Source organism: Neomonachus schauinslandi, chromosome 11 (genome assembly GCF_002201575.2).
Source record: "Neomonachus schauinslandi chromosome 11, ASM220157v2, whole genome shotgun sequence".
Taxonomy (NCBI): Eukaryota; Metazoa; Chordata; class Mammalia; order Carnivora; family Phocidae; genus Neomonachus; species Neomonachus schauinslandi.
Window position 1 is genome coordinate 46,587,727 of NC_058413.1, and position 26,894 is coordinate 46,614,620.

Genomic DNA, 26,894 nt, shown 5'->3' on the forward strand with positions numbered 1-26,894 from the left:
GTTCTGAAACTTAGTTTTGTGTATAAAGATATTTTCTCTTCTCAAAACATCAACATTGTTGCTTATGAGCAAAAGGATTTTAGAGCCAGTTGGGCTTTACTTCTAAGAGCATTGATTATTCTGTAAGCCTTGGAATTCTAAATGATCATCACTTTTGTGATATGAAAGATTGGGACAAGTAGGGAAAAAAAATTAGTGCCTTACTTCTAAAACAGATCTTTTCTTTCCTTAAAAACTGACTTCCCATTTAAGTGAGTATCATTTTTAGTTGTTTGGGTATTTGAATGTATCTTCTTTTTTTTTTTTTTTTAAGATTTTATTTATTTATATGACAGAGAGAGACAGCGAGAACAGGAACACAAGCAGGGGGAGTGGGAGAGGGAGAAGCAGGCTTCCCGCTGAACAGGGAACCCGATGTGGGACTCCATCCCAGGACCCTGGGATCATGACCTGAGCCGAAGCAGACGCTTAACGGCTGAGCCACCCAGGCGCCCTGAATGTATCTTCTTTACCTTTGATTATCAGTATTTCCCTCAGAAACCAAATGCTCCCATAAAGTTTTGGTTTGTATCTGCAGCATAAGGAGCTTTTCAAAAGTGAAATAAGCATACCTTCCTTTATAATTTTTTTGCCTACTTACTTGCTTCTTAGATTCCTGTCAAAGTATGTGTCTTTTAGTTTGAGTGTTGTAAATTATATTATAAATTATATTTTATAATTAATTTTGGATTTTGTAAATTATATGAAAATGTGTGATATGTCTATTTTTTGTGAGTTATAAACCTAGGAAATTCTGTCTGTTGATTACAGTACATCTTTTTCTAGGGAACAAAGAAGGAAGAGATCGAAGGTGAAGTGGAAGTGTCTGGTTTAATTCAGCCCGCAGAAGTATTTGCTCCCAAAAGCCTGGTGTTGGTATCCAGATTAGATTATCCAGAAATTTTTAGGGTAAAGAGCTCATAGTTGTCATTATTGATTTGTATTATTGTGTGAATCTGTTTTGAGTGAACCATGGTAACAAGGTTTTGTATTTAAGATGTCTTTAAATTGATTATGGATTCATCAATAAAATAAATATAGTGTGACCTGAAAAAATGTGTTCATGTTGGATGAAATAAATACCTAAGTTAATGTATTTTTAAACTTATAAGGATATACAGTGTTTGCTTTAAAATAGATCCCATGACTACTGACTCCAAAATTTATGAATCTAAAAGAAATTATTTGATTACCTATAGCAAATTTAAAATGCGTTAGTAATAAAACAACTTTGTCTATTTTTATTTACGTTCTTTTTTTTTCTTTTTTTATTATGTTATGTTAATCACCATACATTACATCATTAGTTTTTGACGTAGTGTTCCACGATTCATTGTTTGCATATAACACCCAGTGCTCCATGCAGTACGTGCCGTTCTTTTGAGGAACACCAGACTCAAGTAAATAGAATGGATATTTGTAATTTCAAACAGTTCTGATTGCCAAGATAGCTTTAGAATATTGCTTACTTCCTGATATTTTCCTTTTTGAGACACTCAGAATTTTCAAATGCAAGAAAAAAATTTTATTTAGTTATAAATACATTTAAGCTTTGAAAGAAGAGGGCTTATTTTTCTTATTTCAGTTGCTACCTTTAATAATAGTAATGTTGATTATTGTCCAAAATCACAGATCTCTTTGGAAAGTATAAAATATACCTTAACATTTCACAAGGACTTGGAAATTTCTGGAAAACTTTTCCATATTGTTGAGATTATGTATATTCTAGAAAAATTAACTTCATGTCAAGATTTCAATAATAATGGGTAACTTCTAACAAATATAATTTTTTAGAGTCACAAATTTTAATAAACTGAAACATTCATAAAGATTGCATTTTGTCTTTCACTTTACTGCCTACCTTCTTCTGAGCATAAAGTTTTTACATATCTTGTCTCTATTTTGCTAACCTCTGTAATAAGTCACAAAATTTTTCTGTATAACAAATGTTCTAAGAACCACAAAAATATAAAATTTTTAAATTTTTATCTTGAAATTTGAAGTTATGCAAAGTAAGAGACAAAACAGTTTTAAAGCCCTACAAATTTGCTAAAGTGGTTATCTGAGCACAAGCACCTGTTTTACAAATTATAGATTTCTGCTTTTTATAAACTCATCTCAAAAGCTCATTTAGAGCTTCTGGTTAAGGAAGAAAATTTAATAAACTTAATAACATTTGCTGCTTAAAATTTATTCTGTGGTCACTGTAGAATATACTTTACTGGCTTCAAAGGGAAGTTTCCTAGGAGCAGATGTCACAGCAATTTATTTTCAATGTTTACTTTCTCCATGAAAAAACTACATGCATCTTCTCTTTGCAGGCTTGCCTAGGTTTGATCTACACTGTGTATGTGGACAGTCTGAATGTCTCCTTGGAAAGTCTCATTGCAAACCTGTGTGCATGCCTTGTCCCAGCGGCTGGAGGGTCTCAGGTAAATAGAATGAAAAGGGAGATGAAGAGGGCCTGTTCCTCTTTTCTTCTCCTCCAGTTAATTTAATTTATGAAGAAAAGAAAAAAAAAGAATTTCTTAAATATTTTTATTTTAAAGAGGATCTTAGTTAAGCATTGTCCCTATGGTCTGCCTTCTAGAGACCCAAGATTCCATTCTTTTCTTAGGTCATGAGGTTAATTTTAACTCAGGGTTCACCTTTCACATAGCATAATTAGAAGTCATATTTTGTGTAACTTGAACTCTAGTTTACATTTTCTTGGAAATACACTTTTTTAAGCTGAACATTTAAATGCATTCTTTCTGCCTTTCTTATTCCTCTATGTAGTTATGGCTCATTTTATTAATTTATATCAAAAAATTTTTGAGTGATAAAAATTAGGAGGTAACATTAAGAAAAACTCTCAAAATAATTCTTTGTAACACTAATGACTACTTCTGAATAGGTTTATTTATTTATTAATTTCCCTGGATAACAGCAATTATACATGACCCTAAAACCATTTTCTGTCTTTGTAATCTTTAATAGAATAACTTGCATGTAAGCTTTGAAAGAAGGGTGCTTATTTTTCTAATTTCAGTCTGCTGCCTTTAGCAATAATAATGTTGATGATCATCCAGAATCACAGATTTTTTCCAAAAAGTATAATCTATCCCTTAAATTTCCCAAGGATTTTGTCATATATTTAGCCTTAAAGGAGGACATTAAATTCTTTTACTGAAATAAAACTTTCTCATAGTGGTCATGGGTTTTTCATCCTGTTTGTCTAAAGATTTTCATTTTCGTCTTTGAAGTAGAAAAATAAGAACCTCAACTTCTGTGTCTCAATGTTTCTAGGGGACCATACTTAAAAATAAAAAATAAAAAAGACTCTTCTCCTTAAGCCCTAAAACTGATTAGTTGATCATTTATTTTGCTTATTCTTGTGTAATACTGTAGAAGAGGACAGCCTTCTAAAAATTGCATTGTTTATCCTCCTCAGTCTGACAGAGATGGTACTTCCAGTGAAACTGACATCCATTTTCTTTGCCCTTTGCCTTTTAACTATCTTTTGTCTTACCTGGTATCTTCTGTTATTCTTTAGTTTTTAATCCCTTTTTTTTCCTCCTGCCTCCTCAATCTTCTCCCTCTACTCCAAGGGTAGAATATAAAATGTGAGTTTGGTCACAAATGGTCCTAAACCTGAAAGCAGTGGAATTGTTTCATTGACCTTTATCATGATGGGATTTATGCTGACTTTATTTTGTTGATTTATTTTTTAATTAAAAAAACTTTTTATTGGGACTCCTGGGTGGCTCAGTCAGTTAAGCATCTGCCTTCAGCTCAGGTCATAATCCCAGGGTCCTGAGATCAAGTCCCGCATCAGGTGTCTTGCTCAGGGGGGAGCCTGCTTCTCCCTCTGCCTGCCGCGACCCCTGCATGTGCTCTCTCTCTCTCTCTCTCTCTCTCACAAATAAGTGAAAGAAAAAAAATGAAAAAAATAAGAACTTCTTACAAATATTACATATGTGGTTCATATTATATAGTTTTTGTTTCTCCAAGTTTTATTGCATATAGTTGGCATAAAAATGTTGACTTTAGGGGCACCTGGGTGGCTCAGTCGTTAAGCGTCTGCCTTCGGCTCAGGTCATGATCTCAGAGTCCTGGGATCGAGCCCCGCATCGGGCTCCTCGCTCTGCGGGAGGCCTGCTTCTCCCTCTCCCACTCCCCCTGCTTGTGTTCCCTCTCTCGCTGTGTCTCTCTCTATCAAATAAATAAAATCTTTAAAAAAAAAAAAAATGTTGACTTTAACATTTTATTATTTTTTAGATAAGTATGATTATCAGTGATTTTTGTATCTCATCATTTATTAAATTTCAACTTTCTAATTACTGAATTTTCTTATACCGTGTTCATTTGGGCACAGTGTAACTTGAATGTTTTCAGTTACATTATTACTCTTGGCATCTGCTAATTGGATCTTACAGGGTTATCACCAACTCTAAATTTGAACTTCAAAGAAATTTTAAAAAATTGAACTTAAAGGGATTTTTTTTTTTGTCTTAAGAAAATGTCTGAAAAGAAATCATTTATGTTTCTGTGTGTGTTTTTCCTCTATTCTGCAGAAGCTGTTTTCCTTGGGTGCAGGAGATAGACAGCTGATCCAGACTCCTTTGCATGATAGTCTTCCTGTCACAGGCACTAGTGTGGCTCTCCTGTTTCAGCAGTTGGGTATGTTTATTCTCCCATTGTCAATGTCCTCTTGTGGATTTATTTTAAGCTCATATCACCTGACATGAATCAAGAAAAAAAAACTAATGATTAAATATCTGATATATAAAATACATAATTATGTGGGTCTTAGTCTTAAATGGTACTTATTCTTTTTTAAAAATTTTTAACTCTGACCTCTTTTGCTCTGGAGTCAATTAGACATATAGAAAATAGGCAGATTTTCTTTATGCTTTAAAAGATGAATAGATAGTATATTTTGCTTCTCCTAAGATGAATTAGTTTTGTAGAAACCTTGTCAAATGGAACAAAAAGTCCTGTCCTTCTAATCCATGATCTGGACCAGAACTTTATCTCCAATTTTCTAGCAATGGAAAGGCTGAAGAATTGCAGGGGGACACCGGAAAGTGCATTCTGTCCATCGGACAGCTTGTCCTTCATTTAAGGAATAGTATATAACTTTAGAGTGAAGATGTTTCTGATCAGGGCTGCCAGAGATTCCCATTTACTTTACCTCTTACTTGTCCTTTATATGTGCCTGCATATGAGTGTCCCATTCTCTTTGATCCAATCTTTGTCAGTGTTCTCCATCTGTCTTTGTCTTTTTTAAGTTACATTGAAACCTTCTCTTCCCTAGGGCTCATATTCTCCATGGAATTACTAGTTCCTTACACAAAACTTCTACCCTCTTGTTTCCCTTCTGTCTCATGTTGAATTTTGCTTCTAGCTCAGCTCTCTAATTTGTCACTCCTTTTTCATTAATGGCCCCATCCTTATTCTTCTGCTGTGACTTCAATTGTCAAATTTAGAAAGCCTCAGAAGAAATTAATGTAAATATACAGAGTTTTATAGTATCCTAATAAAGATTGATGGTGATACCAATCCCAAAGTAGTAGTTTTCCCCCCATTATATCAGGAGTTCAAACACTAAAAAATTACCTATCCTTTCTTCTTTCCCCTCCGAAATATTCTACTACTCACTGAGTCATTTCAACGAAGTCCTAATTTAATTAAAGCTATTTTTTTCTTAATATGTGAAACAGATAAACTCTCCCTGGTGGTGGTTCTCTAAAGACTATCTTGTTGATTAAATACTTTCCATAAACTTTTAGAAATAATTTTAGGGAGTTCATGGGTTATCTGCAGCCTGTCCATGGTCCCTACTAACCATTGACTTAGTTGATTTTAGCCAAGCACTATTCACGTGACTTTTTTACTTTTAGAAGAGGCTATATACCCCATACAAGGGTCAGTCAAAACAAAGATTTACCATTAAGAGGAACAAAAATAATGACACAAAGTAATCTACCTTTTATCTTAATGAGTGCTTTATAAGCCTGTTATTTTTTTGAGTTTTTATAATGGTTTGACAAGGGGGAGGGAAGGGATGTTACTGGCATTTAGTGCCCAGGACTAGGGCTATTAAACATCTGTCATGCATGATGTATGTGTACCAGAGAGTTTTTACCTCAGAAACACTGGTAGCACGCCCACTGAGAAAAACTACTGTAGATAAAGTATAAATATATAAAACCTGGACCTTTCTTCAAGTAACAGTGGTCTATATAATTTAGACTAACCCTCTTAACAATGACTACTTGAAAAACTATGTAAATATAAACATCATCTATTTGAAAGCATCAGAGGAAGTAAAGATATTAAAGGAAACTTAGAGAAGTGAGCCAGACATTTGAGACCAGTTTTTCCCAGAGCATCTGTTTAATTTGGAAGAAGTAACTGAAAAGCTGATCACAGCAGTATTGCTATCCCATAGGGAACGGGAAAACTGAGTTCAGGTTTTACCAAGGGAGATTTCTTTATAAAGCTCTCCTGCTTTGAGTTGGGACTGCAAGGGACCACAACCTAGGAATGAGTAAATCACAAGTAAACCACACAAGGTCCCTTGAGGAACTGAAGTGGAACTTGAAATCATTTCAGTTCCCTGAAATGGATTATCGTGATCCTTGGTGCTACTGTCTCTAGCCGTATAGTACAAGTAAAAGTAAATTCCTCTCTGGAACAAGATAACTGTATTCTAGGTCTTCAGTATGTCTACAGAATTTCATATATATATGCCCAGCACTCAATCAAAAATAACCAGAAATATGAGGACTAATCCTATATGAAAGAAATATAGAAGAAACCATAGACAATATAAAAACCCATAGGGGCACCAGAAAATAGTTATCAAATTCACATATTAAAATAATTGTGCTTGGGGCGCCTGGGTGGCTCAGTCGTTAAGCGTCTGCCTTCGGCTCAGGTCATGATCCCAGCGTTCTGGGATCGAGCCCCGCATCGGGCTCCCTGCTCAGCAGGAAGCCTGCTTCTCCCCCTCCCACTCCCCCTGCTTGTGTTCCTGCTCTTGCTGTCTCTCTCTGTCAAATAAATAAATAAAATCTTAAAAAAAAAATAATTGTGCTTAAAATAGTGAAGGAGACAAACAGTCAAGAATGAGAATTTGGGGAGTGACATCAGCAAGATGGCAGCATAAGAAGTCCTAGTCCTTTTCCTTCCACAGAAACATTGCTTTAATGATGATATACTGACCAAAATACCCAAATGAGAATTCCAGAATCTAGCTATGAATTTGCAATACCCCAGATGATCACAAAGCTGAGAACAGACACATTAAAATGGGTAAGAAGAGCAATTTCACTTTACCCTGTCAGCCTCTCCCCTAAGCCAGCAGAGCTCAGTGCTGGGAGAGGACCCCCCCCGGCTTGCAGCTTCTCCTTGGGGGAGGGAGAAGGAGAACAATGGAGTATGCATGCATTTTTCTAGCTTTGTGGAGGGCTGCCTGAGGGTGAGACTGTCTCACCTCATTCGGAGCACTGACAGGATCAGCATGGTTTGGATACCACTGAGAACAAAGAAGAGTGAAGGGTAACTTGCTGTACCATCACTGTTTGTCGCAGTTGGGAGAAGGTGCACAACTCGGGGCATATAGAGAGGAAAAACAGCATTCCAGCTTTTCAGAGAGCTGCCTGAATATTGGCAGAGTTGTAGAGGAATTGTATATTTAATTCACTTCTGATGAGAATGTGAATTGGAGCACAGTTTTAACTTTCTAAAAAAGTTAAATAAACCAAATAATCCAGCCATTCGACTCCTAAGCCTTTCACTCCATTTACCTAAAGAAAATGCTTTAACATTGTCCATAAAATACTTGTACATGAATGTTCATATCCACATTTTTATAATAGTAAAAAACTGGGAACAAGATCAGTGTCCATCAATGGCAGTGGATAATGGTGATGGTAATGGATAAATATTCTCTGATATATCCATACAGTGGAATGCTACTAAACAATACAAAGTAATGAATTATTGATACAGCATAGGTTAATCTGAAAATAATTATGCTGAATTTAAAAAGCCATACAAAAAAGAATACATACTATATGATTTGGTTTCTATAAAGTTCAAGAAAATGCAGTCTCATCTGTAGTAATAGAAACAGGTCACTGGGGGCGCCTGGGTGGCTCAGTCGTTAAGCGTCTGCCTTCGGCTCAGGTCATGGTCCCAGGGTCCTGGGATCGAGCCCCGCATCGGGCTCCCCGCTCCGTGGGAAGCCTGCTTCTCCTTCTCCCCCTCCCCCTGCCTGTGCTCCTCTCTCACTGTGTCTCTCTCTGTCAAATAAATAAATAAAATCTTTAAAAAAGAAGAAAAAAAAGAAACAGGTCACTGGTTGCCCTGGGGGGTGGGAAGAGAGGGATTACAAAGAGATATGAGGAAAATTTGGGATGTTTGTGTTCATTATTTTGATTGTGGTGATGGTTTACAGTATGTATATGTATATATATATATATATATGTAAAAATATATCAAATTCTACAAGTGAATTGAAAACATATATTCATATAAAAACTTGTACATGAATGTTCAAAGCAGCATTATTCATGATAGCCAAAAAATGGAAACAACCCAAATGTCCATCAATTCATAAATGGATAAACAAATCGGTGGTATATCCACATACTGGAATAATATTCAGCCATAAAAAGGAATGGATTGTTGATACATGCTACAAATGGACAAATCTTGAAAACATTATGTAAAAGTGAAAGAAGCAAGACTCAAAAGGCCATATATTTTATGATTCCATTTATATGAACTGTCTACAATAGGCAAATCCATCGAGACAGGAAGGAGATTAGTGGTTGCCAGGAGGTGGTGGGGAGGGGACAATGAAGTGACTGATAATGAGAATGGGGTTTCTCTTCAGACATGAAATTTTTTTAAGAGTTAGAGACTGGTGATGATTTTACAACCTGTGGCTGTGCTAACCACCGCTGAACTGTATACACTATATAAGGGTGAGTTTTATGGTCTATGAATTATAGCTCAATAGAGAAAAAATTATTAGGGCCTTGTCAAAGGAATTCAGGAGCCATCTTGAAGAGACTTGCGATGGATCCAGGATGGTATAATTTGAGCTTCATAAATGGTGAAAATTGCAGTTGGTTGAAACCCAGCAAATATTTTTATCTTGTTAAAATTTTTTAATTAAAAATTTTTTTAAAGATTATGTATTTGAGAGAGAGAGAGAAAGAACATGTTGGGAAGGGGAGAGGAAGAGAATCTGAAGCAGACTCCATGCTGAGCGCAGAGCCCAACACGGGGCTCAGTCTCACAACCCCGAGATCTTGACCTGAGCCAAAACCAAGAGTTGACACCTAACTGACTGAGCTGCCCAGCCGCCCCCAGCAAATATTTTTAAATCTATGAATTCATAATAACATTAAATGAAAAATTATTACCTTAGAATATGACAGGGAAATGATTTGTTATCTTGAAAACTTATCAATAAAGGAAAAGAATGCAGCATTTATTCTGTTTTGTCTATATGAATTGCAGTACAGGGTAACGTAATAGTAGATTAGGGGAATTGTCTCTTTTTAAAAGTGTTCTATCAATAAATGAAAAAAATTATAGTACTAGAACATCATTTTACAGTTTAGAAAATGAAGATCTGAGCATCAACAAGTATTATCATAGGAAGGAAAACAAACAAATATATTTAGCCTTGCCAAACACTACCTGTAGTTTTGCCGGAGGGATTAAATCCGATTGCAGAAAATGCAGAAGATAGGAGAACATAGTGTACTACACAAGATTGCAATTGTCAAAATCTAGGTTCTTAGAAAATATATACACATATATATACAATGAAATATTCAGCCATAAAAAAGAATGAAACCTTGCATTTGCAACAACATGGATGAAGCTAGAGAGTGTAATGTTAAGCAAAATAAGTCAGAGAAAGACAAATACCATATGATTTCACTTATATGTGGAATTTAAGGAACAAGCAAAGAAAAAAAGAAAGAGAAAACCAAGGAACATACTCTTAACTATAGAGAACAAACTGATGTTTACTAGAGGGGAGGTGGGTGGGAGGATGGGGGAAATAGGTAAGGGGATTAAGAGTACACTTATCATGATGAGCATTGAGTAATGTATAGAATTGTTGAATCACTGCATTGTACACCTGAAACTAATATAACACTGTATGTTAACTATACTGGAATTAAAATTAAAAACCTAAAAAAAAAATCTGTGTTTGCAAAAAGTCTATTGGTCAAATGTCCCAGGTTCTTTAACAAATAAATTATAAGGAAAGGAAAGGAATGGAGGAGTAACCTCTAGATTAAAAGAGATTTAAAACATTCCATTTTGGAGGCTCCTGGGTGGCTCAGTCAGTTGGATGTCTGCCTTCGGCTCAGGTTGTGATCTCAGGTTCCTGGGTTCAAGTGCTGTGTCAGGCTCTCTGCTCAGCAGCGAGTCTCCTTCTCCCTCTTCCTCTCTCTCTATGATCTCTCACTCTCAAATAAGTAAATAAAATCTTTTTAAAAATCTCCTTTTTAATAGAGAGATTGAACTGTAGTGTCTAGGAATGCACATTTGGGTGATAAAACTATAGAAAAAATCAGGAAAATGGTTAATAGAATAAAGTCAAGATAAGGGTTACTTATGGCAGTAGAGAGGTAGTTCTGATTGGGGGCACATAGAAGGGGCCTTTCGGGTTGCTGGCAAAGTTCTCTTTGTTGACTTAAGTAGTGTTTGTAAGATAATTCCTTAAGCCATCCATTTTATTTGTATGGTTTTCTATTTTTGTGTTTAATCTTTCAATAAAAATATTTTTTAAACAACTTATAAAACTAGGGGCGCCTGGATGGCTCAGTCAGTTAAGCACCTGACTCTTGATTTCGGCTCAGGTCATGATCTCAGGGGTCTTGGGATTGAGCCCTGCCTTGGGCTCTGCACTCATTTTCTCTCTCCCTCTGCTTCTCCTCCCCAATTGTGCTCTTTCTTTCTCTCTCTCTCAAATAAATAAATAAAATCTTAAACTTATAAAACTATTTTAACTTTTTATATATATACCTAACTTTTATTTTTTTAAAAAGTACAGTGCTTCAACAAATTAGACATTTTATCCTCAGATAATAGGAAGTCTAGAAGTAGGCAGTACAGGGCTGTTGTGTTGATTCCCAGATGTCTTCAGGGATGGTATGGAAATTCTCCTCCATGCTTTTCCCCTATTAATAAGGAGTTAATAAGACTATGAGCTTTAAGAACTTTCTTATTATTCTGTGTGTCCTCTATATTTGGCATAGTACCTTGGACTCAGAAGACATTAATATTTTTTGAATAAATGAGTGAATATATTAGTCATGAAGAAAATGGCAATCGTTATTTCATTAGATGTTCTAGGTATGGATGAAGTGTGCCAGGATGTATGATTATTAGTCATTTGAAGATCAGATTTCATTATTTTACTCTCTAGTATGTTTGAGCTGAATTATCTTTTGCTTACATATTCAAAATTTAATTTTTCAGGGAAAAAATAAGGAAAAGATAAGAAAGGGAAGGAGAAAGAAGGATGCCTCTAAAACAGCGCCATGTGCAGAGTTGTAGTTTCCAGAACATGTGGTACTGATAATTCTGACTAAAGGCATGTTCTTATCACCGGTCATTTTGGTTGGACTGTTGTTGAAGGCCAATATTAGACCATTATCAGAGTTCACTACCTGGGTTGGGGGTGAGATGGTGGTGGTGGATTTTATAAAGCACAGAGAGGAAGCAGATAAGACTAAGATTCTTTTGTAGCCTTGACCATTTTCCTGTGGAAGGTCTAAATCTAATGATAGCATTTCCTTGGTTCTTCTCTCCAAGGATTGTTAGGATAATGAATTTGTTTTTCATAGTTTGAGATGTCTCTGTGTTTGCCTGAAATAATTATGTGGACTTCTACCATCACCCCATAATTTCCTGTCAATCACCCTTCATCTCTTACTTGCCATCTTATTTGTTTCTTTGTTCCTAGTAGCCTATGTGAACTATTTTTGTTTACCTGAAGATTTGTGTCTTAAGTGTGGAAAACTGCAGGGTTTTGTTTTTGTTTTTTTTTTAATGTTAGTAAGATTGTATTCACAGGACTGGGTTTTATAGCCCATCTCATTTTTTCATCTAATCCATAGCTGTTTAACTCAGATGTCCCTCCTTAACCCAAATAATTTTGTGAAATTCTCATGATATGTTTTGCCATATCTGTTTAGCTATAATTTGGATTTTAACAGCAAATACACTAGTTTTAGAATACTTATTCCCCAGGTTTTTACAGTATATTATTTATTAGACTTTTTTATTTTAAAGATTTTATTTATTTTATCTGACAGAGTGAGAGACAGGCAGGGGAAGTAGGAGAGCGAGAAACAGGCTCCCCGCTGAGCGGAGTGTGTGATGCGGGGCTCGATCCCAGGACCCTGGGATCATGACTTGAGCTGAAGGCAGACGCTTAACTGACTGAGCCACCGAGGCGCCCCTTATTTCACATTTTTAAAGTCACAGACTAAAATGATTTTGGACCTTCAGCTATTATCACTGTTTTGATAGTTAAACAACAGTAGTCTTGTATCATCTGTACTTATACTTTTTTTTCCCAGCTTTATTGAGGTATTACTGACACATAGGTTATGTAAGTTTAAGGTTTACATGTGATGACTTGATGCAAGTATATATTGTGAAATGTTTACTACAGTAAGGTTAGTTAACACCTTTGTCCCCTCACATAATTATCATTTTTATGTGTATGCTGATAATCTTTAAGATCTCTTAACAACTTTTAAGTATATAATACAGTATTGTTAATTATAATCACCGTGCTGTACATTAGAGCCCCAGAATTTATTCATCTTATACCTAGAATTTGTACCCTTTGACCAGCATCTCCCATTTCTCACACCCCTGAGTCTCTGGTAACCACCATTCTACTCTCTATTTCTGTCTGAATTCAGCTTTTTTTGTTTTTTTTTAATTCCACATATAAGTGAAAACATAAAGTATTTATCTTTCTCTGTCTGACTTGTTTCACTTAACATAATGCCTATAAGGTCTATCCGTGTTGTCACAAAAAAGGATTTCCTTCCTTTTTATGGCTAAATAACATTCCATTGTATTACACGTATTTTCTTTATTCATTTATCTATTGATGGACACATAGATTATTTCCATGTCTTGGCTGTTATGAATAATGCTATAATGAACATGGGAATGTAGATATCTCTTTGAGATAGGGATTTCATTTCTTTAGGATATATAATCAGAAGTGGGATTGCTGGATCATATGGTAGTTCTTTTTTTTTTTAAATACATATAATGTATTATTTGTTTCAGGGGTACAGGTCTGTGATTCGTCAGTCTTACACAATTCACAGTGCTCACCATAGCACGTGCCCTCCCCAGTGTCCATCACCCAACCACCTCACCCACCCACTCGCCTCCACTCCAGCAACCCTCAGTTTGTTTCCTGAGATTAAGAGTCTCTTATGGTTTATCTCCCTCTCTGGTTTTGTCTTGTTTTATTTTTCCCTCCCTTCCCCTATGATCCTCTGTCTTGTTTCTCAAATTCTTCATATCAGTGAGATCATATGATACTTGTCTTTCTCTGATTGACTTATTTCAGTTCTATTTCTAATTTCCTCAGGTACCTCCATACTGTTTTCCATAATGGCTGCATCCTACTCACAGGATACCTTTTCTCCACCGCCTTGCCAACACTTGTTACCTCTTGTCTTTTTAGTAATCATTCTAACAAATGTAAGATGATAACTCACTGTGGTTTTGATTTGCATTTCCCTGATGATTAGTGATGCTAAGCATCTTTTCATGGCATTCATATGTCTTTGGAAAAATATCCATTCAAGTCCTTTGCCCAGTTTTTAATCAGATAGGTGGTTTTTGTTTGTTTTGCTATCAAGTTGTATGTGTTCCTTATATTTTTTAGATATTATTCCCTTATCAGGTGGATGGTTTGCATATATTTTCTCCTATTCTGTAGGTTGTCTTTTCATTTTGCTGATTTATTTCTTTACCTGTGGAGAAACTTTTTAGTTTAATGTTGTCCCACTTGTTTATTTTTTCTTTTGGTATCCCATTGAAAAAATCATTGCCAAAACCAATGTAAAGGAGCCTTTCCTCTATGCTTTCCTCTAGTAGTTTTATAGTTTGGGTTCTTATGTTTATGTATTTAATCCATTTTGAGTTATTTTTTGTGAGTGATGTGAGATAGGGGACCAGTTTCATTCTTTTGCATGTGAGTATCAAGTTTTCGCAGCACCATTTATTGAAGAGATTATCTTTTCCCCATTGAATATTCCTGACTCAAATATTCATTGACCTTATATGTGTGAGTTTATTTCTATGATCTCATTTCTTTTCCATTGATTTGTGTGTTTGTTTTTATGACAGTGCCATACTATTTTTATTACTTTAGCTTTGTAATGCAGTTTTAAATCAAGAATTGTGATGCTTCCAGCTTTGTTGTTTCTCAGAATTGCTTTGACTATTTGGGGTCTTTTATGGTTCCATATAAATTTTAGGATTTTTTTTTTCTGTTTCTGTGAAAAATGTCATTAGAATTTTGATAGAGTTTGTATTGAATCCATAGATGGTTTTGGGTAGTGTGAACATTTTAACAATATCAATTCTTCTGATTCATAAACGCAGGATATCATTCCACTTATTTGTGTCTTCTTTAGTTTCTTTCATCAAAGTCTTGTGGGTTTTAACATACAGATCTTTCATCTCCTTATCCCTAAGTTTTTAAAAAATTTTTTATTTAAATTCAATTTAGTTAACATATAGTTATTATTAGTTTCAGGAGTAGAATTTAGTGATTCAGCAGTTGCATATAACACCTGATGCTCATTACATCAAGTGCCCTCCTTAATGCCCATCAGCCAGTTACCCCATGCCCCCACCCACCTCCCCTCCAGCGACCTTCAGTTTGTTTCCTGTGATTAAGAGTCTCTTATGATTTGCCTCCCTCTCTGTTTTCATCTTTTATTTTTCCTTCCCTTCCCCTATGTTCATCTGTTTTGTTTCTTAAATTCCACATGAGTGAAATCTTATGGTATTTGTCTTTCTCTGACTGACTTACTTCACTTAGCATGATACCGTAGTTCTCTCCACGTCATTGCAAATGGCAAGAATTCATTCTTTTTGATGGCTGAGTAATATTCCCTTGTGTTTGTGTGTATACACATACCACATCTTCTTTATTCATTCATGTGTCGATGGACATCTGGGCTCTTTTCCATATTTTGGCTATTGTGGACATTGATGCTATAAACATTGGGGTGCATGTGCCCTTTGAATCACTATTTTTGTATACTTTCGGTAAATATCTGGTAGTGCAATTGCTGGGTCTTAGGGTTGTTTTATTTTTAACTTTTTTTGAGGAATATCCACACTGTTTTTCAGAGTAGCTGCACCAGTTCACATTCCCACCAGCAGTGTAAGAGGGCTGCCCTTTTTCCACATCCTTGGCAACATCTGTTGTTTCCTGATTTGCTAATTTTAGCCATTCTGACTGGTGTGAGGTAGTATCACATTGTGGTTTTGATTTGTATTGCCCTGATGCCAAGTGATGTTGAACATTTTTTCATGTGTCTGTTAGACATTTATCCCTGAGTTTTTAATTATTTTTGATGCTGTTATAAATGGGATTGTTTTATTTCCTTTTCAGATAGTTTTTTGTTAGGGTATAGAAATGCAACTTATTTTTGTATGTTGACTTTGTTTGACCCTGCAACTTACTGAATTAGTTTATTAGCTGTAATAGTTCTTTGGTAGAGTCTTTAGGATTTTCTCTGTATAAGATCATATCATCTATAGAGACAGTTTTACTTGTTTCTTTCTTATGTGGATGCTTTTTATTTTTTCTTCTTCCCTAATTGCTCTGACTAGGATTTCTAGTACTATGTTGAATTGAATGGTAAGAGTGGACACCCTTGTCTTATTTCTTATCTTAGCAGGAAAGCTTGCAACCTTTTACAATTGAGTAAGATGTTAGCTGTGGACTTGCCATGTATAGCATTTATTATGTTGAGGTACATTCCTTCTATGCCCAATTTGTTGAGAATTTTTATCATGAAAAGATGTTAAATTTTGTCAAATGCTTTTTCTGCTTCTATTGAGATGACCATGTGATTTTTAAATCTTTCATTCTATTAATGTGGTATATCATGTTGACTGATTTGTGTATGTTGAACTGCCCTTACATCCCAGATATAAATCCTGCTTGATGATTGTGTTTGATCCTTTTAATGTGATGCTGAATTCAGTTTGCAGGTATTTTATTGAGAATTTTTGCATCTATTCATCAGGGGTATTAGCCTGTGATTAAGAGTCTCTTTTCTTATAGTGTCCTTATCTGGCTTTGTTATCAGGGTAATGCTAGACTTGTAAAATTAGTTTGGGAGTGTTCCCTCCTCTTCAATTTTTTTGAAAATATGAGAAGCATTAGTATTAATTCTTCTTTAAGTGTTTGATAGAATTTACCAGTGAAACCATCTAGCCCTCAACTTTTCTTTGTTGGGAAGTTTTGATTACTGTTTCAATCTCCTTACTCATTATTGGTCTGCTCAAAATTTATATTTCCTCATGATTCAGTCTTGGTATGAACTTTTTTTTACATGCATACTTTCTTTTTGCTTACTTAAATTAACTTTAGCCAGTTTTTCATTAACTATTATTAGATCAATATTTCTGTGTTGATTGTCTCTAATACTAAATATAGGTGCTTTAAAAATTATTAAAATAGCCAGAATTTTTCTTCAGTTTATCTTATAAACATTATTTTTACCTTTTACATAAACATACTTAAAATGTTGAATATAGCTGTAATTTTCAATTCAGAAAGTTACTTTTACTTTTGAATATTTTAATGGAAAAATTTTGGTATTCTCTTTTGTCTTTCCCTGGGAAAGCTTCTGTCTATAACACTATATAATTATTCCTGAAGTGACAAGTTTTACAAGAATTTAAAAAAATAAATAGATACCAAGAGCCAAGAGAGATACCAAGAGATACCTTACTAGCTAGAAAAGAGGACAAAGGGCATTACAGACAGAAGGAAGAACATAAGCAATGGTATAGAGCATAAAAAAGGTCTTCATAAAATAGTAAGAGGTTTGATGAGACTTAAGTTGTAGGAAATAGACTGTGATCAGGAAATTCATTGCTTTTCTTTTGACAATTAAAGATTAAGTATTTATGCTAGTTTTGTAAAGCTAGCCATTTTTAAAATACCAAAGACTGACTGACAGTGACCAGTTGAGTGCTTATTGACTAGTGTACTACCCTTGCTGGAATTACGCATTAATAAAGCATGTGGTTGCTACATGATATAATTTGAGGACAGTTCAGAAGAATCCTGGTTCAAAACTATCTTCTCCCTTTTCCTTTCCTGGTGCTTAAATGCTATTATTAAATAGTTATCTCTATCTTTGTATTGTATTGAGTTATCTTTTAATGAATGCAAATGCTTTGAGGCAAGATAGCCATTAAGAGTTGTCCTTCATAATAAAAAAAAAAGTGGGTGGCTTAGTCGGGGTTAAGTGTCTGCCTTTGGCTTAGGTCATGATCTCAGGGTCCTGGAATCTAGCTGGCTTCAGGCTCCCTGCTCAGCGGGGGGTCTGCTTCTCCCTCTCCTTCTTCCCTTCCCCACCGCTGGGGCTCTCCTCTCTCTCTCTCCTCTCAAATGAATAAATAAAGTCTTAAAAAAAAAAAAAGAAGAGTTGTCCTTTCTCACAAAATTCTCTCGTCCAAAATTTCATTTTGCTTTCAGCACTTAGGGATTAATATTCTTACCAAATATGGGTACTCCATTATTGAAGTATGCAACTTACAAATGATGGCAGGATAAATTACCTTCTTTTTCTGTGCTCTGTAGCAGTTTGTACGTGTCTCTATTCTGTTGTGTTTAATTATTTACTTACCAATCTGCCATCTTTAGTGAACTGTGAGCTCTTACGAGCCTGCCTCCCATTTCTTTATATCTATCCTTAGAGTTTAGCAATTTCTTACATATCTCAGCAGCTTGGTAAAGGCTTAACAGTGGAGGAAAAAAGGAAAGAGGAGAAGAAAGTAAGAAGTTTTAATTAAGAGTTATTTCTGCCAAGGTAATTCCCTCTTGTTTGATCCTTGCTTTAACTCGTCAATTATTCAATCTATTATCCTTCCCCTTTGTTTGCTATTCTATTCCCAAGACCTCTTTTGCTTCCTGCTTAAATGTAGATGTTAAGGAGATTTTAAAACCTGGTCGGTCAGAACTGGCACAGACTAGGAATCTGGGCCATTTGGGATTGGAGTAATCTGTTTTAATTACCCCAGACTCAGAATCAATTGTAGGGTTAAACAAGAAAAGAAATGCGTTGTACCTTTTTACACGGTTTTGGTTGAGTTGGGCCATTTATGGATTACTTGGGATAAACACAATTAAATTTGATTTATTTGTGGCCATATGTATTTGTTAATTGACTTCCTATTTATAGGTCCATAAAGTATGTTTAATTCATGTCACACTCAAGGGAATAAGCCTATGTTCATAACCGCTAAAATATACATGGTTGCCCAATTCAGTTACCTTTTAAACTATTTTTTACTTAGATTTCCATTTCTAATATATTTGGAAATGATACACTGAATTTGTAACGTATTAAACATTGCCTCTCAGTGATAGTTATAAAACTAAACTATATAAACCTATATAAAGCTTTAGTTAATTTGTGAAGGTAGAGATCTTGTTTTTCTTTATTTCTATATTCCCAGTGCCTGAAACATGGTAGTTACTTGACAGATACTGATCAAATAAATGAGAAATCTCCTTTTCCTTGACTTGCGTTAAGTCATGACCATTATTATATCATTTTCTCTGTTGTGGATTTATGTAAAAGAACTATAATAAATTGTTTAAGTTTTCCTAACATATATTCTGTCTTGAAACCATGGCCTTCAGTTCCTCAGTTTGCCCATTTGAACACTGAGACATAGTGTTGTATCTGTGCAACATATCATTATTATTCAAGCGAAGGAGACAATTCTGGAGAAAAGTTTTTGGTGTTGTTTTTTCAAAACAGGAAGTAAATACATTTGTTAATGTGTGATGTTATGAATTCTAGAACTTTAACCCCTAAAGAAAAGTTAAGATCGGAAGTAATTTTTCAGAATGTTTTACTATTTGAATAATCAACAGGATGTGTGTGAACCATTGTAGTGAAATCAGTAGTAATTATCACTGGAATGTTTGTTTGTCTTCTCTACCGTTATTGTGCAGCTTTAGATGGACATTGACTACCAAAGACTAGGAAACAATTCAAGATTATGTAGAAAACTGATTATGACTTGTAGTTCAACGAAATTGAATTTCTCAATAACTGCATAGCTATAAACACAGCAAGAAACATTGCTATTTAGGAATAAAAGCATTAATTTCTTAAAATATTTGAGATTGTTAATTATCTGAAACTCAAGAAAGCATGTGATATTTAAGAATACAAAATTTAAGTAATCTTCAGTTAGACATGGGTAAATTATTTGTATGTATATACTATATTATTTTCTGGAAAATGGAAAACTTCCCCTTTGAGCACTAGAATATTGTCCCTAACTCATTTCAAATATAAATCCTAACTTAAATCCTGTTTTAGTAAGTATAGTATAATATTTCCCCCTTGGTATCATAAACTAATTGTTTTGACTGATGTAAGTGGATAGAGTCCCTTAAAACTACATGCCTGCCTTCTTCACAATTTATCTAATACTAAATGATGCTGACTATGAATTTTATTTTCTGATGGATTATCAAATGGATTATTTTTTTGTAGGGGATTGCACAGGGTTCAGATAGGAGTGGAGAGGAAAAAGTTCTTCCCCGGAGTCTTCAGGAAAGAAAGCCTAGATTCCTTTTCATGGTATTCAAATTCTTCTTGAACGTGCCCCTGATAGAACTACTTACAGGTTTCTCAGTGCCTTTTCCTCCTTAGTCCTCTGTTTCTTTGCACATGGTTTTCTGTCAGCTTTGAAAGCCTTTCTGCTCTTGTCTCCCTCACTAACTTCTTATTCTTCAAAATCTAACTCAAGGGTCTGTTCCTTTGGCGGGCCCAGTGTAAATCACAGGGGCCTTTAAAAGATGAGAGAGGGAGACAGAAGAGTCAGTGTCAGAATGATGCATTCTGACATCACATAAATGAGAAACACTGAAATGGCTTTTGTCAGCTTTGAAGATGGAAGGAGGCCATGAGCCGAGGAATGTGGGCAGTTGCTAGAAGCTGGAAAACCCCAAAATAGGACTTCTGTCCTGCTGAGCTTTAAGATAATACATTTGTGGTTTTTTAAGCAAATACTTTAATCATAATTCTAAATTACTTATTTTGACATTTACATAGATGTTTCCATAAACCAAGAAAAACTGAGCTAATAAGTATTGTACATTTTTTAGTGGTTAACATGTTTTGAAGAGTTTTTATTAGAAAGTGATCAGGAGCTGGTTGAAATTCTTCCCATAAATATAAAGTATCTATTACTATTTTTATTCACAACAAATTCAGGTCTAAGCTTCCAGAAAAGCTATATTGCCTTATATCGTAATAGGGATGACTAAGTACTTGACATTCTCCCTCTTAAGCACTGGCTTAACCTAAAGTGATTATTTTAAGAAACAACCTCCCCCTGCCCCATCCTCACCCCCTGTTATAATTACAACACAGATACTAATATTTTTACAAAGCATTCATTTGATCACGAAATGTAGACAGAGATAGGTAGATGCAATAGTATCCAAAAAAAAGAGCATATCAAAAACTTTTCACTTTTATTAAAGGTTTTGACAATGAGAACTTCATAAAATGTCATGAAATTCTATTTGCTATACAATAAACTGTCATGAAATTCTATTTGCTATACAATAAACATCTACTGCTAAGTAGGAAACATATGCCATATTATAACAACCATTTTAATGTGTAAAATAATTCTGAATTCCTTTTTTAAATTAATATGTAATTTATTATTTGTTTCAGAGGTTCAGGTCTATAATTCTTACTGTAAAAATATTTGGCTAAAATATGAAACATCTTTGCAGTAAAACTTACAATGTAGCTTAAGTAACATTTCAGAAGTGTCTCCTGGATAAAATGGGAATGTTTCCCTTCATCAGATAAACTCTGAATAGTTAAAGTTAAGGTGCCATAAACTAGACAAAGCTAGGAAGGAATATCTTGTTACTAGAAAAGGACAGCATGTAATATGGACTTCCTCCATGTCAAAGTGACAACCACTTAATGACAATGACTTATTATACATTTTAAAAAATAGAATATAAAAGATGATATATTTGTGTTGTTTTAAGCCATCAAATTTGTGGTAATTTGTTAGAGCAACCATTGGAAACTAATACAACCACAGAGGTTTTTTTACATAAATGTTTGTTTTTAAATACTTTGACTCAGAAGAAGTAGCTGAATTGGTGCAGAAAATCCTCAAGTATACATCATTCACATCCCCCCAACAATAGTATTTTATATAATTATAGTACATTATAACAACCATAAAATTGATTCAACCTGGTTGAACCAGGGCACAATACTATTAATTCAGGGAAGAAGTACCACTTCTTTGAGTGGACCTTTTTATATAGATTTAACTTCTGGAAGTATGTGTAGGTCTTACATACTCAGAAAATATACTAGATGAGTCATGATGGGAAGAAACAAAAAAATACTAAAACTGAAGCATACAGAAGCAAACTCAATCTTTTATTTTTTTTAAAGATTTTATTGATTTAACAGAGAGAGACAGAGTGAGAGAGGGAACACAAGCAGGGAGAGTGGGAGAGGGAGAAGCAGGCTTCCCGCTGAGCAGGGAGCCCAATGCAGGGCTCGATCCCAAGACCCTGGGATCATGACCTGAGCCCAAGGCAGACGCTTAACGACTGAGCCATCCAGGCGCCCCTCCACTGTCTTTTAGATGAAAAACCTAACCACACTGAAGAGGAAAAACTACTCAAAATAACTTATGTACACAGTATTTGACTAACCTCAGTTTTGAACAGGTTTGAGGAGAGAATTTCAAACAAATTGTGAGCTCCTTTTTAGTTGGTGTGGTGTTAAGTTAGAATGGCTGAAGAAATTTTATAACTATTTTATATGTAGCATAAGATTTAGCAGATGAATGAATATGTGTATATTACTAGTATCCAGGGTTCTCACTGGAAGAAGGGACGCACACATATGTATTAGAGTCATTGGGGAGAGACCCTATAGGAATAAAAAGTAATGGTGTAAAGATGCACCTGGGTGGCTCAGTCAGTTAAGTAGCTGATTCTTTTTTTTTTTTTTAAAGATTTTATTTATTTATTTGACAGAGAGAATGAGAGAGAGAGCACGTGAGAGGGGGGAGGGTCAGAGGGAGAAGCAGACTCCCCGCCGAGCAGGGAGCCCGATGCGGGACTCAATCCAGGGACTCCAGGATCATGACCTGAGCCGAAGGCAGTTGCTTAACCAACTGAGCCACCCAGGCGCCCCTAAGTAGCTGATTCTTGATTTCAGCTCAGGTCATGATCTCAGGGTTGTGAGATCAAGCCCTACATCAGGCTCTGTGCTGAGCATGGAGCCTGCTTAAAATTCTCTCTCTCTCAATCTCTCTCCATCTGCTCCTCACCTCAACCACCTCCCCACCCCACTTGCACGCACTCTTTCTCTCTGTAAACCAAAACAAAACAAAAAATTGGGAAAGTAATGGTGTGAACCCAGGATTTCTCATATATATGTGTATGTGTACTTCTATATGTGTCTGTTAATATGCATGTATATGTGTTCATATATTTGGATATATGTGTGTGTGTGTCGGTGTGTGTGTACATGCATATATTTCTTTTTTTTTTTTTTAAAGATTTTATTTATTTATTTGAGAGAGAGAGTGAGAGAGAGAAAGAGCACAAGAGGGGGGAGCAGGAGAGGGAGAAGCAGACTCCCTGCTGAGCAGGGAGCCCGATGCGGGACTCGATCCCGGGACTCCAGGATCATGACCTGAGCCGAAGGCAGTCGCTTAACCAACTGAGCCACCCAGGCGCCCTACATGCATATATTTCTTATGTCTATCTACAGAAGTGACCCAGGAACAAAGACTCCCAGTAAAAATGATCTAACATTACCCTAATACTCAGAATCTTGGTCCTTTTTTTTAAAGTTTTTATTTAAATTCCAGTCAGTGAACATACAGTGTAATACTAATTTCAGGTGTACCATATAGTGACTCAGCACTTCCATAGGACACCTGGTGCTCATCACAGCAATGCACTCCTTAATCCCTACCACCAATTTCACCCATCTACCCCTTTGTAACCATTAGTTTGTTCTCTGTAGTTAAGAGTGTTTTTTTGGTTTGCCTCCCTCTCTCTCTTTTTTTCCCCCTTTGTTCATTTGTTTTGTTCTTAAATTCCACATATAGTGAAATCATATAGTATTTGTCTTTCTCTGACTGACTTGTTATTTGCTTAACATAATACTCTCTAGCTTTATCTATGTCATTACAAATGGCAAGATTTCATTCTTTTTGATGGCTGAGTAATATTCCATTGTGTGTGTGTGTGTGTGTGTGTGTGTGTGTGTGTGTGTGTGTGTATACACTACCTCTTCTTTATCCGTTCATCAGTTGATGGACAGTTGGGCTCTTTCCATAATTTGGCTATTGTTGATAATGCTGCTATAAACATCAGAGTGCATGTATCCCTTCAAATCAGTAATTTTGTATCCTTTGTGTAAATACCTACTAGTGCAATTGCTGGATCATGCGGTAGTTCTATTTTTAACTTTTTGAGGAACCTCCATACTCTTTCCCAGAGTAACTGCACCAGTCTGCATTTCCACCAGCATTGCAAGATGTTTCCCCTTTCTCTGTATCCTCACCAACATCTGTTATTTCCTGTGTTAATTTTAGCAATTCTGACTGGTGTGAGATGATATCTCATTGTAGGTTTGATTTGTATTTCCCTGATGATGACTGATGTTGAGCATCTTTTCATGTGTCTGTTAGCCATCTGGATGTCTTTTTTTGAAAAGTGTCTGTTCATGTCTTCTGCCCATTTCGGACTGGGTTATCCATTTTCTGGGTGTTGAATTTGATAAGTTCTTTGTAGATTTTGGATACTAACCCTTTATCAGATATGTCATTTGCAAATATCTTCTCCTATACTGTAGGTTGCTTTTTAGTTTTGTTGATTGTTTCCTCACCTGTGCAGAAACTTTTTATCTTGATGAAGTTCATTTTTGCTTTTTAATATAGCTTGAAGTCCAAAATTGTGATGTCTCCAGCTTTGCTTTTCTTCTTCAAGCTTGATTTGGCTATTTAGGGTCATCTGTGGTTCCATACACATTTTAGGATTGTTTATTCTAGCTCTGCGAAAAATGTTGATATTTTGATAGGGGTTGCATTAAATGTGTAGATTGCTTTCGGTAGCATGGGCATTTTTAACAGCATTTGTTCTTCCAATGGAAATGTCTTTCCATTTCTTTGTGTCCTCTTCAATTTATTTCATCAGTGTTCTGTAGTTTTCAGAGTACAGATCTTTTACCTCTTTGGTTAAGTTTATTCCTAGGTATTTTATGTTTTTGGTGTAACTGTAAATGGGATTGTTTCCTTAATTTCTCTTTCTGCTGCTTCATTATTGGTGTATAGAAATGCGACAGATTTCTGTACATTGATTTTATATTCTGTGACTTTGCTGAATTCGTGTATCAGTTCTAGCAATTTTTTTGGTGGAGTCTTTCACGTTTTCTACTTAGAGTATCATGTGATCTGCAAATAGTGAAAGTTTGACTTTTTCCCTGCCAATTTGAATGCGCTTTATTTCTTTTTGTTGTCAATTAATGTGGCTAGGACTTCCAGTACTATGTTAAATAACATGGTGAGAGTGGACATCCCTGTCTTGTTCCTGACCGTAGAGGAAGAACTCTCAGTTTTTCACCATTGAGGATGATATTAGCTGTGGGTCTTTGGTATATGTCCTTTATGATGTTGAGGTATGTCCCCTCTATCCCTACTTTGTTGAGGGTTTTTATCAAAAATGGATGCTGTATTTTGTCAAATGCTTTTTCTGTATTTATTGAATCATATGGTTCTTATCCTTTCTTAGTGTATCACATTGATTGATTTGTAAATATTAAACCACCCTCACAGCCCAGGAATAATTCCCACTTGATTGTGGTGAAGAATTGTTTTAATGTACTGTTGGATTCGATTTGCTAGTATCTTGTTGAAAATTTTTGTGGCCATGTTCATCAGGCATATTGACCTGTAATTCTCCTTTTTACTGGGGCCTTCAGTTCAGGTCATGATCTCAGGGTCGTGGGATTGAGCCCAGCCTCGGGCTCTGCACAAGTCTGCTTGTCCCTCTCCCTCCCCCTCTCCCTCTCTGTCCCTCCCCTGCTCTTTCATGTGCTTGCTTGTGCATGCTCTCTCTCTCTCAAATAATTAAATAAGTAAAATCTAAAAAAAAAAAATTCATCAACATGTTAAAAGGTTCATACACCATAGTTAAGTGAGATTTATTCCTGGGATGCAGTGATGGTTCAACATAAGCAAATCAATAAGTTGTTCTCTTTAACATGGTTAATTTATGGTAGGTGAATTTTACCTCAGTAAAAAAATAAAAAATAAAAAAATAAAGTTGTAATAATGTTTCATATTGAATGAGACTAAAGAAACGCAACAACTAAATGGAGAATCTGATCCTAGAACAAATCTTGACTGTAGGAAAAAATTTCTAAAGAACAATATTGTGGCCAAAGCAATCTTGAGAAAGAACAAAGATGGAGGTATCATGCTTTCTGATTTCAAACTATACTACAAAGTAATCAAAATAGTATGGTACTGGCACAGAAACATACAGATCAATGGAATAGACTAGAGTCCAGAAATAAACCCATCCTTATTTGGTGAATTAATCTATAAAAATGGAGAAAAGAATATACAATGGGGAGAAGACAGTCTTTTCAATAAATAATGTTGGGAAAAGCGGACAACTTCATGCAAAGGAATGAAACTGGACCACTTTCTTATACAACACAGAAAAATAAACTCAGGTGGATTAAAGACTTAAATGTAAAACTGGAAACCATAGAACTCCTAGAAGAAAAATTAGGGAGGAAGCTCTTTCACTTGGTCTTAGCTGTATTGTTTTGGATTCATTTTCTTAGCCAAGGGCAACATATTTTAGATGATTATCCTTTTACATTTATATACTTTCTATGCAATTTCACTCAGTCTGAGACTTGTCCTCATTTTTTATGTTATTTTTTGACAGGAATTTTCAATTTAAAATAATTGAATTTATTAATCTTTTAATTTATGATCTGTGTATTTTACACTTTCCCTATCTGAATTTTTAAAGATATTCTCTGACATCTTTTGATGAAAGTTTTAATATTTGTTTATAGTGACTCATGTCAGCATTCAGACAGCTTGTCAGTTCACTGAAACATTTTTGAATGCCTACTATATAGTCAGTGCTTGGCAGGGGAGGATACAGCAATGTATAAGGCCCAGTGTTATCTTTGAGGGATTCACATTTTAATGAAGGGGACATCAGGTACAGTGAAGGTGAACAAAAGAAGCAGAGTTATCAAACTGAAAGAAGTGTTCTAAGAACTCAGTTAGTTTACTGTTGATCGTACAAGTGTGGGAGGTAGCAGCTGGGTTGGAAATACGGATGTAAAACCATAAAGATACTTTGGCATGGCGCTCAGTCTTAATCTAGTAGTCAGGTGTCTTCAAACATTTTTAGCATCAGAACCCTGACTTAAAAGCAAATTAATGTTAGCAACTTCAATAATTATAATAATAATCAT

At 35.3% G+C, this 26,894-nt stretch overlaps 1 protein-coding gene across 4 annotated transcripts in view; it reads left to right on the top strand.

Annotated features, from left to right (window-relative positions):
• The window catches only part of SBF2 (SET binding factor 2), a 467,712-nt gene that overhangs the window by 232,787 nt on the left and 208,031 nt on the right, over nt 1-26,894 (top strand). For all 4 annotated transcript variants that reach the window (XM_044919518.1, XM_044919516.1, XM_044919517.1 and 1 more), the window contains 3 exons: nt 826-948; nt 2,361-2,471; nt 4,596-4,701. In XM_044919518.1, coding sequence (XP_044775453.1) covers nt 826-948; nt 2,361-2,471; nt 4,596-4,701 — 340 coding nt within the window. The remainder of the gene's footprint in view (nt 1-825; nt 949-2,360; nt 2,472-4,595; nt 4,702-26,894) is intronic.